This window comes from Vitis vinifera, chromosome 13 (genome assembly GCF_030704535.1).
Source record: "Vitis vinifera cultivar Pinot Noir 40024 chromosome 13, ASM3070453v1".
NCBI lineage: Eukaryota > Viridiplantae > Streptophyta > Magnoliopsida > Vitales > Vitaceae > Vitis > Vitis vinifera.
The window spans coordinates 7,082,097-7,100,962 of record NC_081817.1 but is presented as its reverse complement, the minus strand read 5'-3'; the positions used below and the strand labels follow the sequence as shown (position 1 = coordinate 7,100,962).

Sequence of the window (18,866 nt, the reverse complement as noted above, 5' to 3'; positions counted from 1 at the left end):
CAACCATACACAAATAAATCAAGATCATGATTGCATGAAAAAAAAAAGAAATAAATAAGTAAATAAATTTTGTGAAACTTTCCTTTTTCTTAAAATAATTACATGAAATTCTTAATATATCATTAGTAGTATTTTATTTTATTTTTTGTTTTTTTGTTTTTTTGTTTTTTTAATCGATTCATTTATTCAAAATAATTCTCATCAACATCACATTTAAAAAATTAAATGGATATGTGAATTTCCTATCCCTACCCCATTTAACTTTTTTTTTTTTTGAATTTTTTTAAAGATTATTTAATTTTTTTTAATAACATTAAAATAAATATATTTTTTAAATAATTAAAATATTATAATTTTTTATAACTTATTTTATTAAAAAGTATTTTATTATATATATTTAAAAAAATTAAATTAAATTAATTTTATATATAACCATGTTGAGAGATGGTAGAATAAGTAACACTAGAAGCAATTCTAAACCTATCCTAAATCCACATCAGTTTTTATAAAAAATCTCAAATTCACCCTTTTAACTCATTTATTTAAATTTCAAATTTATTTCATTAGGCGCCCGGTAGGACCGAAAAAAGACAAAATCTGCCTCATTGCCATGCCCATCTACACAACACAAGTTTTTATTTTTTAAAGTTATTTAATAAATAAAGTTATCTTTTGAGAAAAAAAAATATATAGACTCGCCTTTTAAAAAAATGTGTTTAATACCAAAATAAAATATATTCAATATAATAAAAAGTCTCGTATTTTTTTAATTATTTGTTTCAAACAATAATTTTTTAATAGCATTTTCTTTTTTAAAAAAAAGGAAAAGAGTCCCACTTTAATATCAAAATTTTCATCCAAATCTAACGTTGATATTATTTGTTGGTTGGATCGTAAATTTTCACATATGAGAAATAATTGAGAAGGAAACAAAAGAAAAAAGGACAAAAGCAGGCGCGTGACGTGGGTGGGGCTGGGGTGGAGAAAATAGGACATTTGTCCGATGTTTTGAATTTATTCCATTTGAAAATCAAAGCCCCAGTCCATGCACACTGCGCCAACTTCCACCGCTGTCTCACATTCCACAGGGGGTCGGGAAACTTCCCATTTTGTTTTCTCGATTCCCAGTTGTCCTTCTTCTTCTTTGTTTCTTCACATACTACCACACCACTGAAAGGACTTGGTGGGGTGGGGGGTGTGTGTTAGGTGAATGATCCACATGGGTTCTTCTTCCTTGGGTAGAGGTAAAAACAGTTATGATTGCTCTTTCAAGATCTTGTTGATTGGGGATTCTGGCGTTGGCAAGAGCAGTCTTCTCCTTAGCTTTATCTCCGGCTCTGTCCATGATCTTTCCCCCACCATTGGTACAACTCCTCTTTCCTCTCTCTCTCTTTATTTGTCTCAGGCTTTTCCATATCTGCTTCTTGGCTCATGCCAGCTGTACTTATAATTCAACCCCGGTTTTACGTTCAGAAACTTTCTCTGTTTTTTTACTTGCTCTTCATGTTCTAGGACCTTCCAGGCGTTTAACATAGTTTTGTTTTTGTTTTCTTCTTTATTTATTTATTTGTTTTCATACTTGTTTTTGGGTGGGTGTAAATTGAATTTAAAAACGAAGTTTGTATGTTAGATTGTAAATTCTGTCTGTTAGTGGAAGACCCATTTGCTGTTTCTTGTGGGTTTGATTCAGGAAAGATCTAAATAGGATGGTGGGTGGGTGGTTGCTTGTATGACGGCTCTTAGTCTTTGGTGTTTGTAATTGGGGATTCCCATAGTTATTATTGATTTGTTAGCCATTCTTTCATTTGGTTATCCAACACTAGAACTAGTGTGGAACACTCAAATTTATCATCCAACAGAAAGGAAAAGGGGAAATGTGGGGAAAAGGAAAATGACCGATGAAGTTGTTTTATGTTGTTTGAAGGGTTGATCCTCTTATGAGGCAACCCAGTATGCCAAACCCCAATGTGGAAGAGAAGGTTGCGGTGAGGCCACCAGAGATATGACGATGTGTTATTTGTTCCTGAGAAACGTGATTCTCTTGATCTTTTTTTGAAGTCCTGATTTTAGCTCCAAGTGTTTGAGTTATGTCTTCAATCATAGCCTGGTTGCCAAATTGGGTTAACTGAGGGATGACATAAGCTCTGCATACACCGAGACTGGTTAGTGCACCAAATTGATAGGCATAATGCCATCAATATGCATTAGCTTCTCTTGATGCTCTCTTTCAAAAATCACTCTAGATTTGGGGTCTCCTATTCTGGATGGGCTAGTTATCCAATATAATTTTTGATGAAAAGAAACAGGGGCCTATTCAAATAATTTCAGAAGGTCAAAGTTGGCATTTGTAAGCTGATGTGAAGGGAGTTAGGAAATAAGTTGGTGGAACAGATAAAACACTCTGGACTCCATAAATTATATGTTGGAGTTCTGCACCTGTAGAGTAGGTAACTTAGTTTTAATCCTTGTTCTGTCAGCAACTAGATATTTTACCTGCCTGATGCTTGAACTTCAAGGAAAGTTTTGAACCTTAAGATATACATTTTCTTTCATGGTTTTGGGCTTGTAGCCTTCTGAGTTATAATTTCAGCAGTGCTGCTAAAATATGCACTATATCATGAATGGCTTCTAAATTAAATTAGCAATACTAAACTCATTTTCTTCTCATGGGCTTCACCAACTTCAGTTTTTTCTGTCTGATATATGTTAGGTGCTGCTTTAATTGCGTGCAGGAGTTGATTTCAAGATTATGCTGCTCACAATTGGTGGGAAAAGATTGAAGCTTACAATCTGGGACACAGGTAATAAGTAACAACTAAGGAGCTGTACTTGTGTTTCAACTACCAACTTCATTGGATTCCTAGGGATTTTCCTCCAGATGTTTTTGCTAACCTTTTTTTTTAATCACATTTTGGTGGTTATAGTTGCCTCGTTTATGGTTGAAAATTTTCTTTGCTCCATTATTGAAGTTTAGATTATGGAGAAAGAATAAGAATGTTTCTCGGTTGTCTTTAGGAGGTTATGTGAACTACTGCTACCTCAGTGGCAGTTTATCTCATGCAGCAGAACTATGGATTAAAAATGGGATAGTTTATATGCTGTTGGGGAAGGAAAAAAAAGTTGTAATGCTTTGCTCTTAAAAGAAATTTAACTTGGAATGGCAAAATATGAAAGATTATGGAAACGTTTGTGCCCCGTAAAGGAGTGTCACCCCTCTTTGCAGGATTTGATTTGGAATGAAAGCTTGAAATCTCATTATAATACCTGTAGAAACATAGCATAATTGGGAACTAGCGAAGGTGACATTTGTGCATTTTTTAAAGACAATTCAATTTGTTTGACAACAATATTCCTTTTTGGTTGCAGCTGGACAGGAGAGGTTTGGAACATTGACAAACTCTTATTATAGAGGTGCACATGGCATTATTCTAGGTATGTCATAGCATATTCTAACCTTTTCTTCTTGTTCTTGTTCTTGTTCTTGTTCTTCTTCTTCTTTTTCTTCCTTTTATAGATTGGCTCACTACATAAGCAAACTTTTTGTTCTCCAAATTCATATTCCACCTCTTCATGATGTTCCTTGAGCTACTTAGATTCCTTCATACACTTTCCATTTGTCATATGTTTAATTAATCCAAGTGACAAGGACAGTAACATGGTTTCTACTGCTTTATATGAGATTGCAAAATCCTAAAATTCTATGCAAATATGGCCATGTGGATGCCAGTCTGTCACGGCAGCCTTTTTCTGTAGGTTTTTGTTGTCAGTGCTTTATTTCCTTTTTCATTTTCTGTTACATGAATCAACATGGAATTTACTCCATCTCCACCCCAACCCCTTGCCACCTGATCTAAGTCCTCAAAAGCCTCAAGGGCCCAATCGATGTGATAGCAATGTTGCCATTCGAATGGCTTTTATGCCATGTATTGGAAGTTTTCTTCTGCCATATTGACATAGACTCTGTTTTATTGATGTTGAAAGGATAAAAATAAGGAAACCTGGAGCTCTCTCTTCATCTTACTTGTTTCTTGTACTTGTGTTGCAGACCTATATGAAGTCATAATTTTCTGGACATGCATAAACTAAGATTTGTTTGAGTTGATTGTACAACTTACCCTAATTGCACTACCGCTATCTTACTAGGATGAACTTGCAGCTCACCTTCATTTTTATTCATAGAAAAGAAATGGATTATAATTTTCTTGTTTGATGGGTAGAGCAATGAAATTTATTCATGGATGCGTTTTTTATACTCATTTCATGGTTTGAAACAATATTGAGGATTGATTTTGGAATTTCATAAGGAAATGTGAGAAAGGCCCATGTGGATCACAACTAGAGTGTCGGAAGCGCTCATTTCTTTTACTGGATAAAAGTATCTACAGTTCAACATCACATCACTTATTTTCCATTCATTATCATCTCTAATCTGGAATTGTTAAATCTATAAATAGCAGAATTACCTTTAGTTAAGCATAATGAAAGCATGAGGAATTATTGAATTAGAATTTCTAGAAGCAATAATACAATAGTTGTGTTTGTAATAAGCCTCATATGCAGCAGGCAATATTCATGTTCTCCATTGGCCTTGGAAATATTGAAATATGGGGTCATACCATGTACTCTTGTGTAAAACAAACTTATATAACAACCCACAGGAACTATTTTTGATTAAGTGGTAAAGTTTGAGCCATGTATTAAAAGAAAAGGAAAAAGACAGTGGAGGCAAAAATTGTATTTTAGAGATAAATCTGAAGGACAAAACTGTCTATTAATTTAATCATACTGATGAGTTGTGGAATAATGGTTTTGGGACACATTAATGCTGAACTTATCTGAAGAAGATAAAATGAACAAAACTGATTATGTTTTCTTAAGGCTGAAGTGAGGGAAAGAAAAGGGGCAGAGAAAAGAAGATTGAAGAAATGGGAGTAGAGAGAGTATCTTGTGAATAATGATGTTCAATTGCAGTTTCCTAACTAGTCAATAATATAGATTACTAACTCCAGTGCTGATTCTAATTAACAGTTAGAAAATGGACCCATAATCTATATCATGGTAGGATATCTGAGTATGGAGAGGCAAATTAGTAGTGAGGAAATAGACCCATAATATATATCAAATTAGAATAATGTATATTATACAGGGATATCCTCACATGGAGAGACAAATAAGCAGTTAATGTATATCATATCAGGATAATAGTAGGATATGGGGTTAAAAGCAAAACTTGAGACCTCTAGTTAATCATACCTCTAATGATATGTTAAGCTACTTACTTTCCTAAAAACTTTCAAGTTGTTTGGATATGGGCCTCCAATGTGTATCAGACTGATGCCATCAGGTGAATGTTGACTGCCTGAACAGTTAATCTTTCTCTCTCTCTCAAGCTTTAGCTGGTACTTTAATCATCTGTAATGCAGTAATTTAATTATCAGTCCCCAATGGAGATCAATTCTATAAGTTGGTCTATGCAAGAATGTAGTAGAAAATGCTTCTATATCAATGCTGGTATATTTCTTTTGTGGCATGTGACCATTGCATTCTTGTTGGGTGACCTCATGTTCTATTTCAACATATAGTTATATGTCCAGCATGTTCAAGTTCCAAGAGACATATCAGGCAAAATTTTCAGATCTTTCTCCCTTTCCCTCCTTTACATGCTGATTTGTTAAAGCAAAAAAAGTGTACCATACAACACCCAAGCTGCTGGCTTATGAATATGTCTATTTAGTTCTCTAATTTCATTATTTTTTTTTTTATTTTATTTTTTTTAATGAGATACTTAGCTCATTCCTTTTTTTTTTTTTTACTCTGATATTTTGCTTTAGCTAGCATTACAATTCAACTTTGGTTAATTGAGTACTTATTTTGAAATTTAACTTTCATTTTAGTTTATGATGTAACAAGGCGAGAATCCTTCACAAACTTGTTGGATGTTTGGGCAAAGGAAGTAGAGCTCTACTCCACTAATCATGAGTGCATCAAATTTCTAGTTGGCAATAAAGTTGATAGGGTAAGTTGTATGGTCTTGCTATCTTTTCGTAAACAAACCATTTTGGCTCCCCACCACCACTACCCAAAGGAAAAATGCAGACAACAATCACCCACCTACACTCATACAGAGGACTAGTAGTGCCATGAAGAACTTATTCATGTTCAATATCATATTTTATGGAAATAAGATTCCTGGTTGTTAATTTTAGTTCTCTCAAAGCAGATGTAAGCTTCATGGTTTTGTTTCCTTATTGCATTGTTGCATTTTCTTTTAAAGAATCTAAGTACCTTATTTTGACTACAAATGAACAATTTTCAGGATTGTGAAAGGGCTGTTACTAGAGAAGAAGGAATGTCCCTCGCACAGGAGCATAAATGTTCATTTCTTGAATGCAGTGCGAAAACTAGAGAGAATGTGCAGCAATGCTTTAAAGAGCTCACCTTAAAGGTATCTCTCTGAAAAAACAAGCTTTTCCTCATCTATCATCCTGAATCTAGGGTATTCTAGTAGTCTGTTAGGCTCAGTGATTCTTGAGGTTTTGTTTGGAGTGCATGCTCTAACTAATAATATTATTGTTAAACAAACAAATTTCCTAAACACTTTAAGCTGGTAAGATTTGGGTAAACAATGTTTATCATTTTCTTTAACACCCTCCCTCATGTGTGGCCCCCATACCCACATGTGGGAAAAACACACAGGTCTGTAAGCAAACAACCACAGTCAACCTCTTTTGGACTTATATGTGGGCTTAATAAATTGGGTAAATAAATATGCAGTGAGGTTTGAACACATGACCTGCCAAATAAAGCTCTAATACCATGTTAAACGACCAATTTTTCTAAAAGCTTATGCTCGTAGGATTTGGATCAATAATGTATATCATACTCTAACAATTTTCGAGTGGCTTTACTAGTGTTTCCAAAGGAAAAAAAAAGGGAATTTGTTTAGTGAATAATTTTGATTCTAATTACATTATTTGCATGGAAGAGCATCCAATTCTCAGTGTGATTTCAAGGATGTACTTTGTTTGCAACTTCTGAGATGGTCCTTTTAAGCACCCTTGAAGCCACTTACACAAAGATGCCCAAGCAAATTATAAAATACTAAACTACTGTGAACATTAGTTTTATTGCAAAATTCCTGAATTTGGTTCCAAGTACACACAGAAGTTCTGTTTTTACCAAATTGACAAAGGGATTGTTCCCTGCATGCTGCTTTAAAGGTCTTGAAGCTTGAATGTCTTAATCATTTCTGTCTACCACCAAAACTTGACTATTGTTACTCCAGTCAAACCCATTGAAGTTGAAGAGAACTGAATTTTATTATTTATCTGGCTTCATTTGTTCAACTAAAGCATAGTGGAATTTGTATACCACTCCATGTAATCCATGGACTATTACGTTTCTTAACAGGCTTGTATTTCATGTTTGTTCCTGGATAATTGATATGCCATCAAAGTTCAATAAAATAATGTTTCTGTTAATAAGCTGTAACTATTAAATTTGCTTTGCCTGTATGGCCACAACAACCTTGCTTCCTCTGGGAATGGGGCTGATTGTGTAAAATATGGTATGGAGTACAAAACACCAAATTAACATGACAAAGGTGGAGACAATTAGTTGAATGTTATTGAACTGAAATTTTAAGATGTTACTGAATTCTCAAACATAACTTGATGGAGGCCTTTATAATGGGAAACTTTTATATTGTGTTCCAATGAAATGCAACTCACCTGCGATGTTTATGGTTTTACCTACTAATTTTAGAATACTGTTATAAGAAAAATATTAGGATTGTTCCCATCATGCTTTTCACGAAATAAGAAATGTAGTCAATATAGTGTTATAGTTTTCTATCTTATTTACTACTTTGTACATGCTCTGACCAGTTTACATTAGCTTTCAGATACTGCAAGTACCCAGTTTATTGGAACAAGGATCACGAGTGGTGGAGAGACAAACATTGATGCAGAAAGAATTATACCAGGAATCTCCTCGCAGTTGTTGCTTTTAATCAAAATGCTTTGAAATAGAGGTAGAATTAAAACTACAGCTCAGAAATCCCTAGGCATTAGCAATAATGGCAGTCGAATATCAGATCCTTCTGACACCATTCATGATAACTTGGTGTAGATGGCAACAATAGTTCATAAATCTTATTTTGAGCCTTTATTTTTTGGTTTCTAGCTATTAGGATTTGGGAGAATACTTTGCAGCCAGGGAGATGAGTTATTGGGTTTATGTAATGACTCGTTTATGTGAATCTGTTTCTTTTATTTGTTTGTATCTTCTCCCAAGGAGGTGCTGCCGTTAGAATGACTTTGGGTAGGTACAGAAAAAACCAGTGAAAAATGTTTTGTATCCGAAGTGACTTGTAGCATATGTGTCCAAAACATGAGATGTATAGACCATGCCTTGAAACAAGAATTTGTTTGATGTTTGTATTCTATTCTCTGGACCTACATGCTTCTAATTAATAGTTTTATGCTGACATTCTTGGTTGGTGCTATTTATCTGATAGATCTCTAACAAGATGCAAATCAGTAGCTGCAAATTCATCTACAACATGATTCTAGAGTTGGTACTGGTTGTAAAATCAGAAGGGAAAATAAGATGTGAGCTGAGATGATTACAAAGCTCATAGCAGGTGAAGATTAGAAAATGGAGAAAATGTGACAGGTGTGAATGCAACCTGAAGTTTTGAGTAGATTCAAAAACTAACCTGGTACTGGAAATAGTGGTTTAAAAGTAGCAGGGCTTCTCTCCACATTTCTTGGAGACATGCAAAGGAGCCAAGGGGATATGAGATGGGGTTCAAAGCTCAATTATTTATTTGGATGATGCCTTTAAGTGCACAGTTTTATTTTTCTTTTCTGGGTCATACAAAAAAAAAAAAAAAGAATTTGAATTTTTTTTCTTGTAATAAAAGTTGAATATGCTTGTCATCAAGTTTGTGTCTGCAAAATGAGCATAAGGAGCACCACCGAGCTCAACATGTACACCTTAGTGTTTGGATCATTCCCACACCCATTTTTCTCCATTTTCTGAATCAACCATAAAATCTATGCTTTCATCTTTCAGGATATTCTTGCACCCTCATCGAGTGCAAAGGAATGACTGTTCTGATAGAATGCTCGGTATCTTTACTCTTATTGTCATGGGAGACTAGCAAATCTTTCCCTATTTATAGAGTATGGACCCAAGAGGTAAAATGATGTTTCAACTAAGGCTTACACTAAAACCTTCAAGAGACTATACCAGTTCAGCTTGTCGAGTGGTTGAGTGCAGGATCATATCATGTAAGACCATTTCAATATACCAAAACAAAATGCTGCAAGGTGATCTAACTGGATCAATAGAATTGCCTCACAATCTGTTCCTAGACAACAAACAGATATCACTTGTCAACTGCAACATAAGGAACTGGTCAGACCTGTATTATGCACATGACAGAATGCAGCATACATGCCCTAGCCGGAGTAAATTAGACCATGTCGTTTGAACAAAACAAGGGGATTTTTCTATACTAGCCAGCGGGCTTGCTTCACCCAAACGGCATTACAGCTCTTCACTGTCAATAAAGGAACTTGGAACCAACGTCCCGTTGCCTATTCTTCTTGGCCTTTTCCAACATTTTCTTAGGATACTCCACCTTCTTGCTCTCTCCCCTGCCATATTAATACATCCATTTAGGCCATTGCATCTCCTGGAGTCAAACAAGGGGCGAAAGAAAGAGCCCATCACACTTCATCAGCAGCTACAATGACCTTTTCTGGCCACCATAGGTGGTTGATTGCCTGCACAGCATTGCTTGCAGTCTTCGTAGTTGGAGCCAATGGCGTTGATATCTATCTAGAATGGAATGTTGCCATTGACACCACCATCAATCCCACTATTCTTCAGCAACCTGTACGTGCTAATCATTCACATATGCTCATGGTTTCTGTGCATGAAAATCTAACTTCAAGAAGATGATGGCTGTGTGTAACAGGTTATAACGATTAATGGGATGTTCCCTGGACCCCTCGTCAATGCCTCCACCAATGATTTCATCCATGTGAACGTCTTCAACAATTTGGATGAACCCCTGCTCCTGACATGGTGCTGCATACTTTAATTTGCTTGATCAAGGAAGGGCTCAAGGAACTAAAGTGTTGGTGTGTGTGGTGTTGCAGGAATGGCATACAGCAGAGGCTAAACTCTTGGCAAGATGGGGTGTCTGGCACAAACTGCCCAATCCAACCTGGTAAGAACTGGACTTATGTATTTCAGACCAAGGACCAAATTGGCACTTTCTTCTACTTCCCCTCCATCAACTTCCAAAAGGCTGCGGGAGGATTCGGGCCTATTCGAGTCAACAATCGTATTGTGATCAATGTTCCCTTCCCTAAGCCAGAAGCAGAGTTTGATCTTCTCATTGGTGATTGGTCGTACACCAGCTACAAGGTGATTGTTGCACTTGGCATTTAGTATAGGTTTCCAAGTACTTTGATGAGTTGGTCACTGCTAATTACATCATTTAACAGGATGCCAGGTCGCTCATACAGTCCAACAATACGCCAGGACACCTTAATCTTCCTGATTTTGTTCTAATGAATGGCAAAGGCCCTTATGGGTACCCGGGGATAGTCAACTATGAATCCTTCACTGTGTCACAATGTAAGAAGGGATCATTAATGCAATCAACTTTCAGATTCTGGAAATAGGGCCATGGGGGGTAGTATGGTTTCTGTTAAGTTACCATTTCCTCTGATTGTATTTTATGCAGGGAAGACATACCGGTTCAGGATATCAAACGTGGGAAACGAGTTGAGTTTCAATTTCAGGATTCAGAACCATCAAATGGTTGTGGTTGAAACAGAAGGGTCTTACACCCAGCAGATTACATTGGATTCTCTTGATGTCCATGTAGGCCAGTCCTACTCGGTTCTTGTCACTGCCAATCAAAAGGAAGCAGACTATTACATTGTAGCAACTCCTAAAATGCTCAGCACTACAGATAACAGCAGCCTTGTGGGTAAAGGGGTACTACACTATGCCAACTCCAACACACCAGTAAGTGGTCCTTTGCCAAGTGGCCCTGATCCATTTGACCGAGCATTTTCGGTGGATCAAGCTAAATCCATTAGGTAAATGAAGTTTTATTCACTTTACATACAGAATTCAACTGATCAGAGCATGCAGTACTCATATCCTTCAGAACTAACAGTGCATTTGCTTTCCGAGTAGATGGAATATGACTGCTGGTGCAGCAAGGCCTAACCCACAAGGAACATTCAATGTATCCAATGTGACACTCTCGCAAACCTTCATCCTTCATGCATCAATGGCCAACATCAGTGGCTTACCACGCTATGTGGTCAACAATGTGTCATACCTCACCCTGGACACACCATTAAAGCTGGCTGATCAGTTTGCTAATGGGTCTGACGTGTACCAGCTGGATCAATTCCCAGTTCAGTCCGTGAAAGATGCTGCTGAATATGGAGTCTTCGTTTCCACCGGGAACCACAAAGGGTGGATAGAACTCGTGTTCAAGAATGATTTAGATGTCATGGATGCTTGGCATTTGGATGGGTTCGGCTTCTATGTTGTTGGGTAAGCTTCATCAGTGCCCTTGTTTGGTCAATGACAAGAGAAATCAAAACAGAAAAGAATAATACAAAATTCCATGCATGACTATTAAGCTCATATTGTGTTCTAATCTTTGATCTTCAGCTTCGGAGATGGGGATTGGCAGCCTGAACTGCGCTCAACTTACAACCTTCTGGACCCTGTTGTCCGCTCCACCACGCAGGTTTGCCATCTCTCCCTTAACGTATGTGACTCCTCTCTCAATCCATAGAGATCAGAAAGGTGCTTACAGTGAAAATATATGGTCAGGTGTACCCTGGAGGATGGACTGCAGTTTATGCATTCCTTGACAACCCAGGAATGTGGAACTTGAGATCACAGAACTTGAAGAATTGGTACCTGGGCCAAGAGCTCTACGTCAGGGTTTATGACCCAGATCCCAACCCCGCCAAGGAGCGCCCACCACCGGAAAATATCCTCCTATGTGGTCAGTACCTATCTACATCTTTTTCTTTACCATATGCTAGTCAATTCCCTCGCCTTAAGCTATATCTTTGGTTGGCTGTTTACAGGAAAGTTTGAAACTTCAGCTCCGGCCAGCTCACCATCAGGGCCACCAGCGGCACCAGTACCGCCAGCGGCACCAGTACCGGCTAATGCGGCATTTGGACAAACACCATGGTGATGAGAAATCCATCAAGTCTTTGATCAAGATGGTTCCTTATTCATTCCTATATATAGTTGATGATCAATTTCATTCATTTATCTAACATTTGGCCCTCTCTTGTTAGGTTTCACATCCTCCTCTTCATCTCCATTGTTGTAATACTCTAAATTGGCCTTGCAAACACATGGTGGCATTTTGCAAAGTCCAAGGCATTGTTTTCTTTAGAGAAAAGAGACATTGCTCTCTGTTTGTTTTTCTTTAGAACAAATTGTAATTTAAGGGAGAGAGGGATGGCTATGGAAAATTTGCATTAAGATTAGCCATATTGACTTTGGCTATTAGGTGGATAAGCATGGAGGGAACATGTTGCAGATATAGTATAAATTAAAAGCATAAACAGAAGAAAATCATAGAAATAAAATAAGATATACATACTTGACTGTAGACAGGTCCATATTTAATTATAATTCCAAACCTGTAGCTTGTTGTAATTAGTAATCTTATACTAATTCATAGGAGACAAGGGCAGGCATGAGATATATAATCACACAAATCCAATCAACCAACCAACATCTTAACCAATAACAAAGCATGCCCAACATCTCTTCACATCATTAACTTAATTAATTTGCCTATAAATCATTGGTTATCACGTCTTAATTATCTAGAAACCCCATATAAGCTAAATAATGGAACTTAGATCCAATAATTCAGAAAAGGGAAACATCATGAAGAGGCAAAGGCGGTGGAACCAACATCTTCTCTATTACTTATAATTTTCTTGGGAAAATGTTGAGTGATGGAGGAGAGGAGCTTGAGATTGTTTAATTTGATGACCTAAAGGAAGGGAACAGCCAAAGCTTAATTGTGCCATTGACTTGCCTGCAATGTTTTTATTAATTTAAAAGCCAATTATTAATTAATTAATTCTATGATGGATAGGTGAGTGTGACCAACACGGAAGTGCAAATTTGTATACAAGAAAGACAAGCAAGTAATATGCTTGCTTTTGTTTTTTGAGGGCTTTGGCTCTTCCACGGTGCCACACTATCCACCTCACTCCCACCTTCACTTGCCACACTCAACCCTAACTTTATCCACTCCCTTTTTTTATCTCTTTCTGTTTGGTTAGTCAGAAAATTTGTTTTTCCATTTCTGGGTGTGGATTTTTTGAATGATATTTCTGGTTTTGATTGTAAATTTCAGATGATTACATGTCATACCATGAACAAAAAGAAAGATGTGAGATATTATATGGATCTTTGGATTATAGTACGAGGAAAGTCAAAAGCAAATCATAGGAAATTTATCAATAGGTTAAACACATTAATGATTAAACAACTAGATTATTTAAAAGATAAATATATGGAAACGATAGAGGAGAGATGTTCCATGATACATGACTTGCATTAAATTTATTAGGGCTAAGTTAATTATTAGGCTTAAGAATATTAAAAGAATTATTTATAGATCAAGTATGATATTTTTTTTAGTGGATATTAGAAGGTGGGATCTCAATTTTATGGAGTTGTGAAGAATAAATTTCAGATCTACTAACCCAAAAGATAATTGATACTATTGAATGCTATCACAAAATATTTAGCGTCTGTTTGATAATCGTTTTAAAAAATAGTTTTTAAAAATTATTTTATGATATTTTGTAAAACAAAAATCTATTTGAAAACCTAAAATATTTTTAACTTGATTTTAGTATTTTAAAATATATTTTTAAAATAATTTTAATATGTGGTGTTTTATTTATAGGGATCATTATAAATGTTTGTACAATTATTTTTTAAAACAAGTGAAGATAACAAAAACAACTAAAATAAATAGAACATAGAAAACGGTTTTTAATTGCCAAACAAGTTTCTAGGTTTTTTATTTTAGAGGATAGAAAATTGTTTTGAAAAACAATTGCCAAATAGACCCATATTTTCACGAGTTTAGTAATATTGGTACCATTTGAAAGCTTAGGCAATTCACCACAATGCATGCTAATCAACCCTCGAAACTCTCAATAAAATTCCCTTTTTCAGATAAATTTATGACCCTAATTTTGAAGGGTTTGGATGAAATGAAGTTGGTTTTGTCGTAGTTAAAATCAGCCTAATTATAATTAGATCTAGCTCGACAAATCAATTAAGTTGATTAATTGGAGTAGTTAAATTATACCTAATTATAATGGGGTTGGGGTCTGGTTTTGAAGCTATGATATCACTCATAATTTGCTCAAGTTGGTGTTGAGCATGAGGCAGGCCACATGAAAAAGAGTTAGGTGATGGGAGAAGCATATGGCCTAATTAATTAAGTGGAGTGAAGCTAGATGCCTAGCAACTAACATGGCTATTATTAATGGGGCAAAATAATAAGCTTACCAAATGTGGAAGTGTGGTGGTCCATAAATTTACTTACGAGTAATTTGATGTTCCATTTTGAATTTTTAATTTCCACTAAATTTATATAACAAAAATCAAAACCTAATTATACTATCTTTAATTGGGTTTTTTTTTTTTTGAATAGTCTTTATATAAGATCATAGATTATGTCACTATATATAGGAATAAGAAGAATAAATAAGATCACCCATTTGAAGGGAAGGGAGTATGATTGATCCAAAATGACTCATATACTTAGGCTTAAAGAAATAGACCTAAAATCCTAAAATAGCAGCATTGCAGAATTAAGCAGTCATTGATAAGAGTCACAAGTTTCATTTTTCATAGCCCAAAAAAGGGGTGACCAAACTTCCAATGTAGCACAATTGCATAACTTTGGAACACTCATTGTGAACCTCACAAAGAGGGGGAGGGAGGGAGAGAGAGAGAGAGAGAGAGAGAGAGGGAGAGAGAGAGAGAGAGAGAGCCACCTACTCCACTTTAGTAACAGCTAATCACACTGAAACATGCCATAATACAGGGACTAAAATTTGGTGCAAGCCTCCCCCATCATCTTGAAGATACTTGGATACTATCACCCCACTTAGTGCTGACATTTCCACATTTCCCATGTTTTATCACTTTGCTTTCTATAGTAATTAAAAAGCTCTACAACCCCCTACTTTAACCCATGGACGGCCTCTGTGTTTGATCTATTCAATGTTCTGGTGAAATACATTAAATTAGTAGCTCTTAATGACATACTTGTTTAAAACGATGGGTAATTAACATAATTATACAACTCTTATTGAATGCTTTAATTGTTGGAAAACGCTTTTTAGGGAAATTAAAATTAAAAAGGGAGGGAGAGAAATAGAGGTACATCAACATGGTGTTGTAAACAAGAGAGAGCAAGCATTGAATCCAAGGACACATCAACCCAATAGAGCATTCTTAGGTTGGTGGGTCATTGAGTAGTGGATGAGTTTTTCAGATATTGATTAGGTGGAATTGAGTGGGCTTGCTTGCTTGTAAGCTTGTAACTAACTAACAGAGGGGTGGACCAAACAAAGCAAGAGAAAGCGACAAAAAGAAATGGCCAAGTATGAATATATAAACATATAATGCATTTTTTTCATATTATAGGTAGAAGGACAAAGAGGTGGATCCATTTGGGGATTGGGTTACCCATGACTAAGAGATAGAGATGAGGGTTTCTTGTAATTGAAACAAAGACAAAACTAAGAAAAAAAAAAGGGAAAATATGAAACCTAAACCACAACTTTTGGTGTGGAGGTGGCAAATGCAAGCCAAACTCCCAACCTCTTTTCTAAGTCTTTATACATTCCCTCCCAGTGAAAAAAAGAACAAAAAAAAAAAAAAAAAGAAGACCCAACTATCAAAAGGGAGAGAAGAAAAAAGATGCCCATCATGCACTTTCCATGAACCTCAAAAAGGCCCTCTCCCATACCACAAAGTATGCTTCAATAAAAGAATTTTTTCTTTTTTTTTTTCTTTTTTGTGTGTTATTTTTTTCTTGGGAAAATGATATCGATGATCAAAAGAATGAAAAAGAATCCATAATTTAAAAACAATTAAACAATGAAGTAAAAGATTAATACAGATGGGTTAGGCCTTGATGAGTTTGGGGGGAGACTAGAAGTGTTTGAAGCTTTCTTTTTAGTAATGACAATCCACCAAAGTGGGGGCCGGGAACATGAGAGGTGATGGCTGTTGCTGCTGCTGCTGCTGCTGCTGTTGTTGTTGTTGTTGCTGCTTGGGCGTGAAGGAGAATTTGGGTTCCCGAGGATGGTTGTGGTCGTCCTCCGGAGCTGGAAGGTTGAGATCCAAATCCAGTGAGAGTAGAGTTCTTGGCCTCTTGGCTTGCTCAGGCTCCAAGCAGCCAGGGAGTGGGTTTAGGGAGAGGGTTGTGTTGGTGGAGGGGATGGGGATGGGGGCTCTGTGCCGCCTCATGTGCCCTCCCAAGGCCTGCCCCGACGTGAACTCCGCCCCGCAGATGGAGCACTCGTGGATCCTTGACTTGCTGCTGCTGCTGTTAAAAGCTCTGCTGCTCAATTGTAGTGTGAGAGGCTTCAACTGCGATTCTTCCTCCTCCAAAAACCCGAAAATCTTTTTCTCTTCCATGAACGCCTTGGGCTTCTTGTGACTCGCCCTGTGCCCTCCCAGCGCCTGGAACGACGGGAAAGTCCGGTTGCAAGTCTTGCACTCATAGGCGTAGAAACCCGCCTTTGCCGTGGCAGTGGCGGCGGCTGCCACACTTCCACCTCCGTCTTCCACCTTGGATTCCTCCCGTGATTGACCTTGAGCCAGGAGAATCAGGCAATTGGCCAAGTCCTCATCCTCCTCGGAGCTGTCTTGTTGAAACAAGTCAAAGGAATTGGCAGGAGATGAGGCGGAATTGGAGTTGGTGATGATATGCATAAGATTAGAATCATCGCCACCACTGCTATCACCTCCCTCAGCGGTGGAAGAATTAGTAGGGATGGGAAAAGGGAGGGGAGAGTGGGGCCTGAGACGCTTGGTGCGCTTTCCCTTAACAATATGAGCGTATTCGTCTTGAGCTTCCATCTTCCTCCACCACCACCAGAGGGAGAAGTTGATGTGAAACAGAGAAAATCGAGAGATGGGGTTGGAGGAAGCAAGGTGGGGGAGGTGAGTAGGCGTCTATATATACATATATATAACAGAAGGAAAGGAGAGTCAAAAGCCCAACCCCATACAAAGAGAGGGAGTTAAAGTGTGAAATAGTCCGTGAATCTAATCTTGGAAGTTAATATAGGTGGGAAATTTTGGAGGGAGAAAGGTTAAGGTTAGAGAGAGAAAGTGGGACACACAAACAACACCCATGAGAAACAAACGTTGTAACTGAAAATATTCAAATTTAGAGGAGAGAGGGAATTAAAGAGAGCTGGAAGTGGAGGTGGAGGAGAAGAGAGAGAAGAGAGAGGTTGTTTAACGTCAACTCCGTTTCACTCTCTCTTTCTCACACTTTGCCAACGCATTCACTTCACCCTTCACCCTTCACCCTTCACCCTTCACCCTTCACCCCATTCCCTCCACCCCACACCCCCTGGTGGCGCGTGCCCCCCACATGTGGGGTTGCGAATTGGAGCCCACAGAAGGCAGCATGTGAGTCAGTGGGCTGTGGGCAGAATCAGAGTAAGAGTGGGAGTGAGTCTATACGGAGAAAGACCAAAAGCATATGATAACTTTGCCTCAACGATTGGGCTAATGATGATTGGAGTGCAAGCCTGGAACCACGGATTCCTTTCCTTTTCTTCCCTTCCTTTCTTTCTTACCCTTTTTTTTTCTTCTCCTTCTTCTTCTTCTTCTTATTATGATTATTATGAAATATAAGTACGACATATCATGCTTGCATGACCACCTAACTGGTTCGTTTCACTTTCCATTCATTTTTTCGGCTTTCACTAACAATTATCTACCTTATTTATGAAATTAAGTAATAATAATTCCCTCTTAAGTCACCCATTAATTGAAGGTGAAAGATAACAACTAATTGGGTTGGTAAGCTTACACATCATTTAAGGTGACTGTATTATTAGAGATTAAAACTTAAGATATGATGGACCCATTTTATGAATGCATCCTTCATCTCCTCTCCCAATTTCTCCTGTAAATCTTTTACCAACTATGAAACAAAATCTACCTCTTTTTTCTGGGAAATGATTTACTTTACCCAATTAATCCTTATGACTTAAAAATACGTGAGATATATTACATATATAAGGTCAGAAACTTTAAAACATTATATATTCATATTCTAATTATGAAAATATTTTCTTTTTCAAAAATTAATAAATTTTTTTTTTACTAAGGAAATGAAGGGAAATATTTATGGGTGACATAAAATAAAAAAGAGGATTTGTTATATATCCAATCAAAGAGTTCATGTGGTGTTGACCCACCCACAATCATACTTCATCCAATTATTATAATATCATGGCTTGCATGGACCATACCCAAATTTCACGCCTGGTCTATCATCAAATAATTCAATGGGTCGCTAATTATATTTTTCTGTTCAATCAATGGGTCTCACCCTATCAGATTATCTTGGATTAAGAACAGCCCACCAATCAAAGCCTGCCATTTGTGCAGAAACTGGAATTTTTAAATGATTTTTACTTCTTACATTTGTAAATGAAAATATTTTTGCCATCTAATTGAAGCCACTTCTTGTATTAATTAGAGCTACCATTTGAAGTAAG

The 18,866-nt window shown here is 36.9% G+C and overlaps 3 protein-coding genes across 5 annotated transcripts; 2 read left to right on the top strand and 1 right to left on the bottom strand.

The window, feature by feature from the left end:
• Positions 1 to 856: 856 nt before the first annotated feature.
• On the top strand, positions 857 to 8,446 carry LOC100259759 (ras-related protein RABC2a). Of its 3 annotated transcripts, none has more exons than XM_002265726.5 (6): positions 857 to 1,364; positions 2,733 to 2,801; positions 3,367 to 3,432; positions 5,895 to 6,016; positions 6,317 to 6,445; positions 7,904 to 8,446. In XM_002265726.5, the coding sequence occupies exons 1-6, from the start codon at positions 1,211 to 1,213 to the stop codon at positions 8,009 to 8,011; spliced, it is 648 nt and encodes a 215-aa protein (XP_002265762.2). In that variant the 5' UTR covers positions 857 to 1,210; the 3' UTR covers positions 8,012 to 8,446. The 3 variants fall into 3 exon arrangements, with proteins under 3 accessions (XP_002265762.2, XP_010658331.1, XP_010658332.1); XM_010660029.3 differs by having other exon boundaries at positions 7,897 to 8,446; XM_010660030.3 differs by lacking the exon at positions 857 to 1,364 and adding an exon at positions 2,170 to 2,447 and having other exon boundaries at positions 7,897 to 8,446.
• Positions 8,447 to 9,759: 1,313 nt separating this feature from the next.
• Positions 9,760 to 12,666, top strand: LOC100258118 (monocopper oxidase-like protein SKU5). Its single transcript, XM_002271718.4, has 10 exons — positions 9,760 to 9,906; positions 9,989 to 10,098; positions 10,173 to 10,443; positions 10,524 to 10,656; positions 10,766 to 11,126; positions 11,227 to 11,595; positions 11,716 to 11,794; positions 11,881 to 12,058; positions 12,144 to 12,252; positions 12,363 to 12,666. The coding sequence occupies exons 1-10, from the start codon at positions 9,760 to 9,762 to the stop codon at positions 12,403 to 12,405; spliced, it is 1,800 nt and encodes a 599-aa protein (XP_002271754.2). The 3' UTR covers positions 12,406 to 12,666.
• Positions 12,667 to 16,169: 3,503 nt separating this feature from the next.
• LOC100254652 (zinc finger protein ZAT5-like) lies at positions 16,170 to 17,963 on the bottom strand. The gene has a single exon (XM_002265841.4). The coding sequence runs from the start codon at positions 17,203 to 17,205 to the stop codon at positions 16,297 to 16,299; it is 909 nt and encodes a 302-aa protein (XP_002265877.1). The 5' UTR covers positions 17,206 to 17,963; the 3' UTR covers positions 16,170 to 16,296.
• Positions 17,964 to 18,866: the final 903 nt, after the last annotated feature.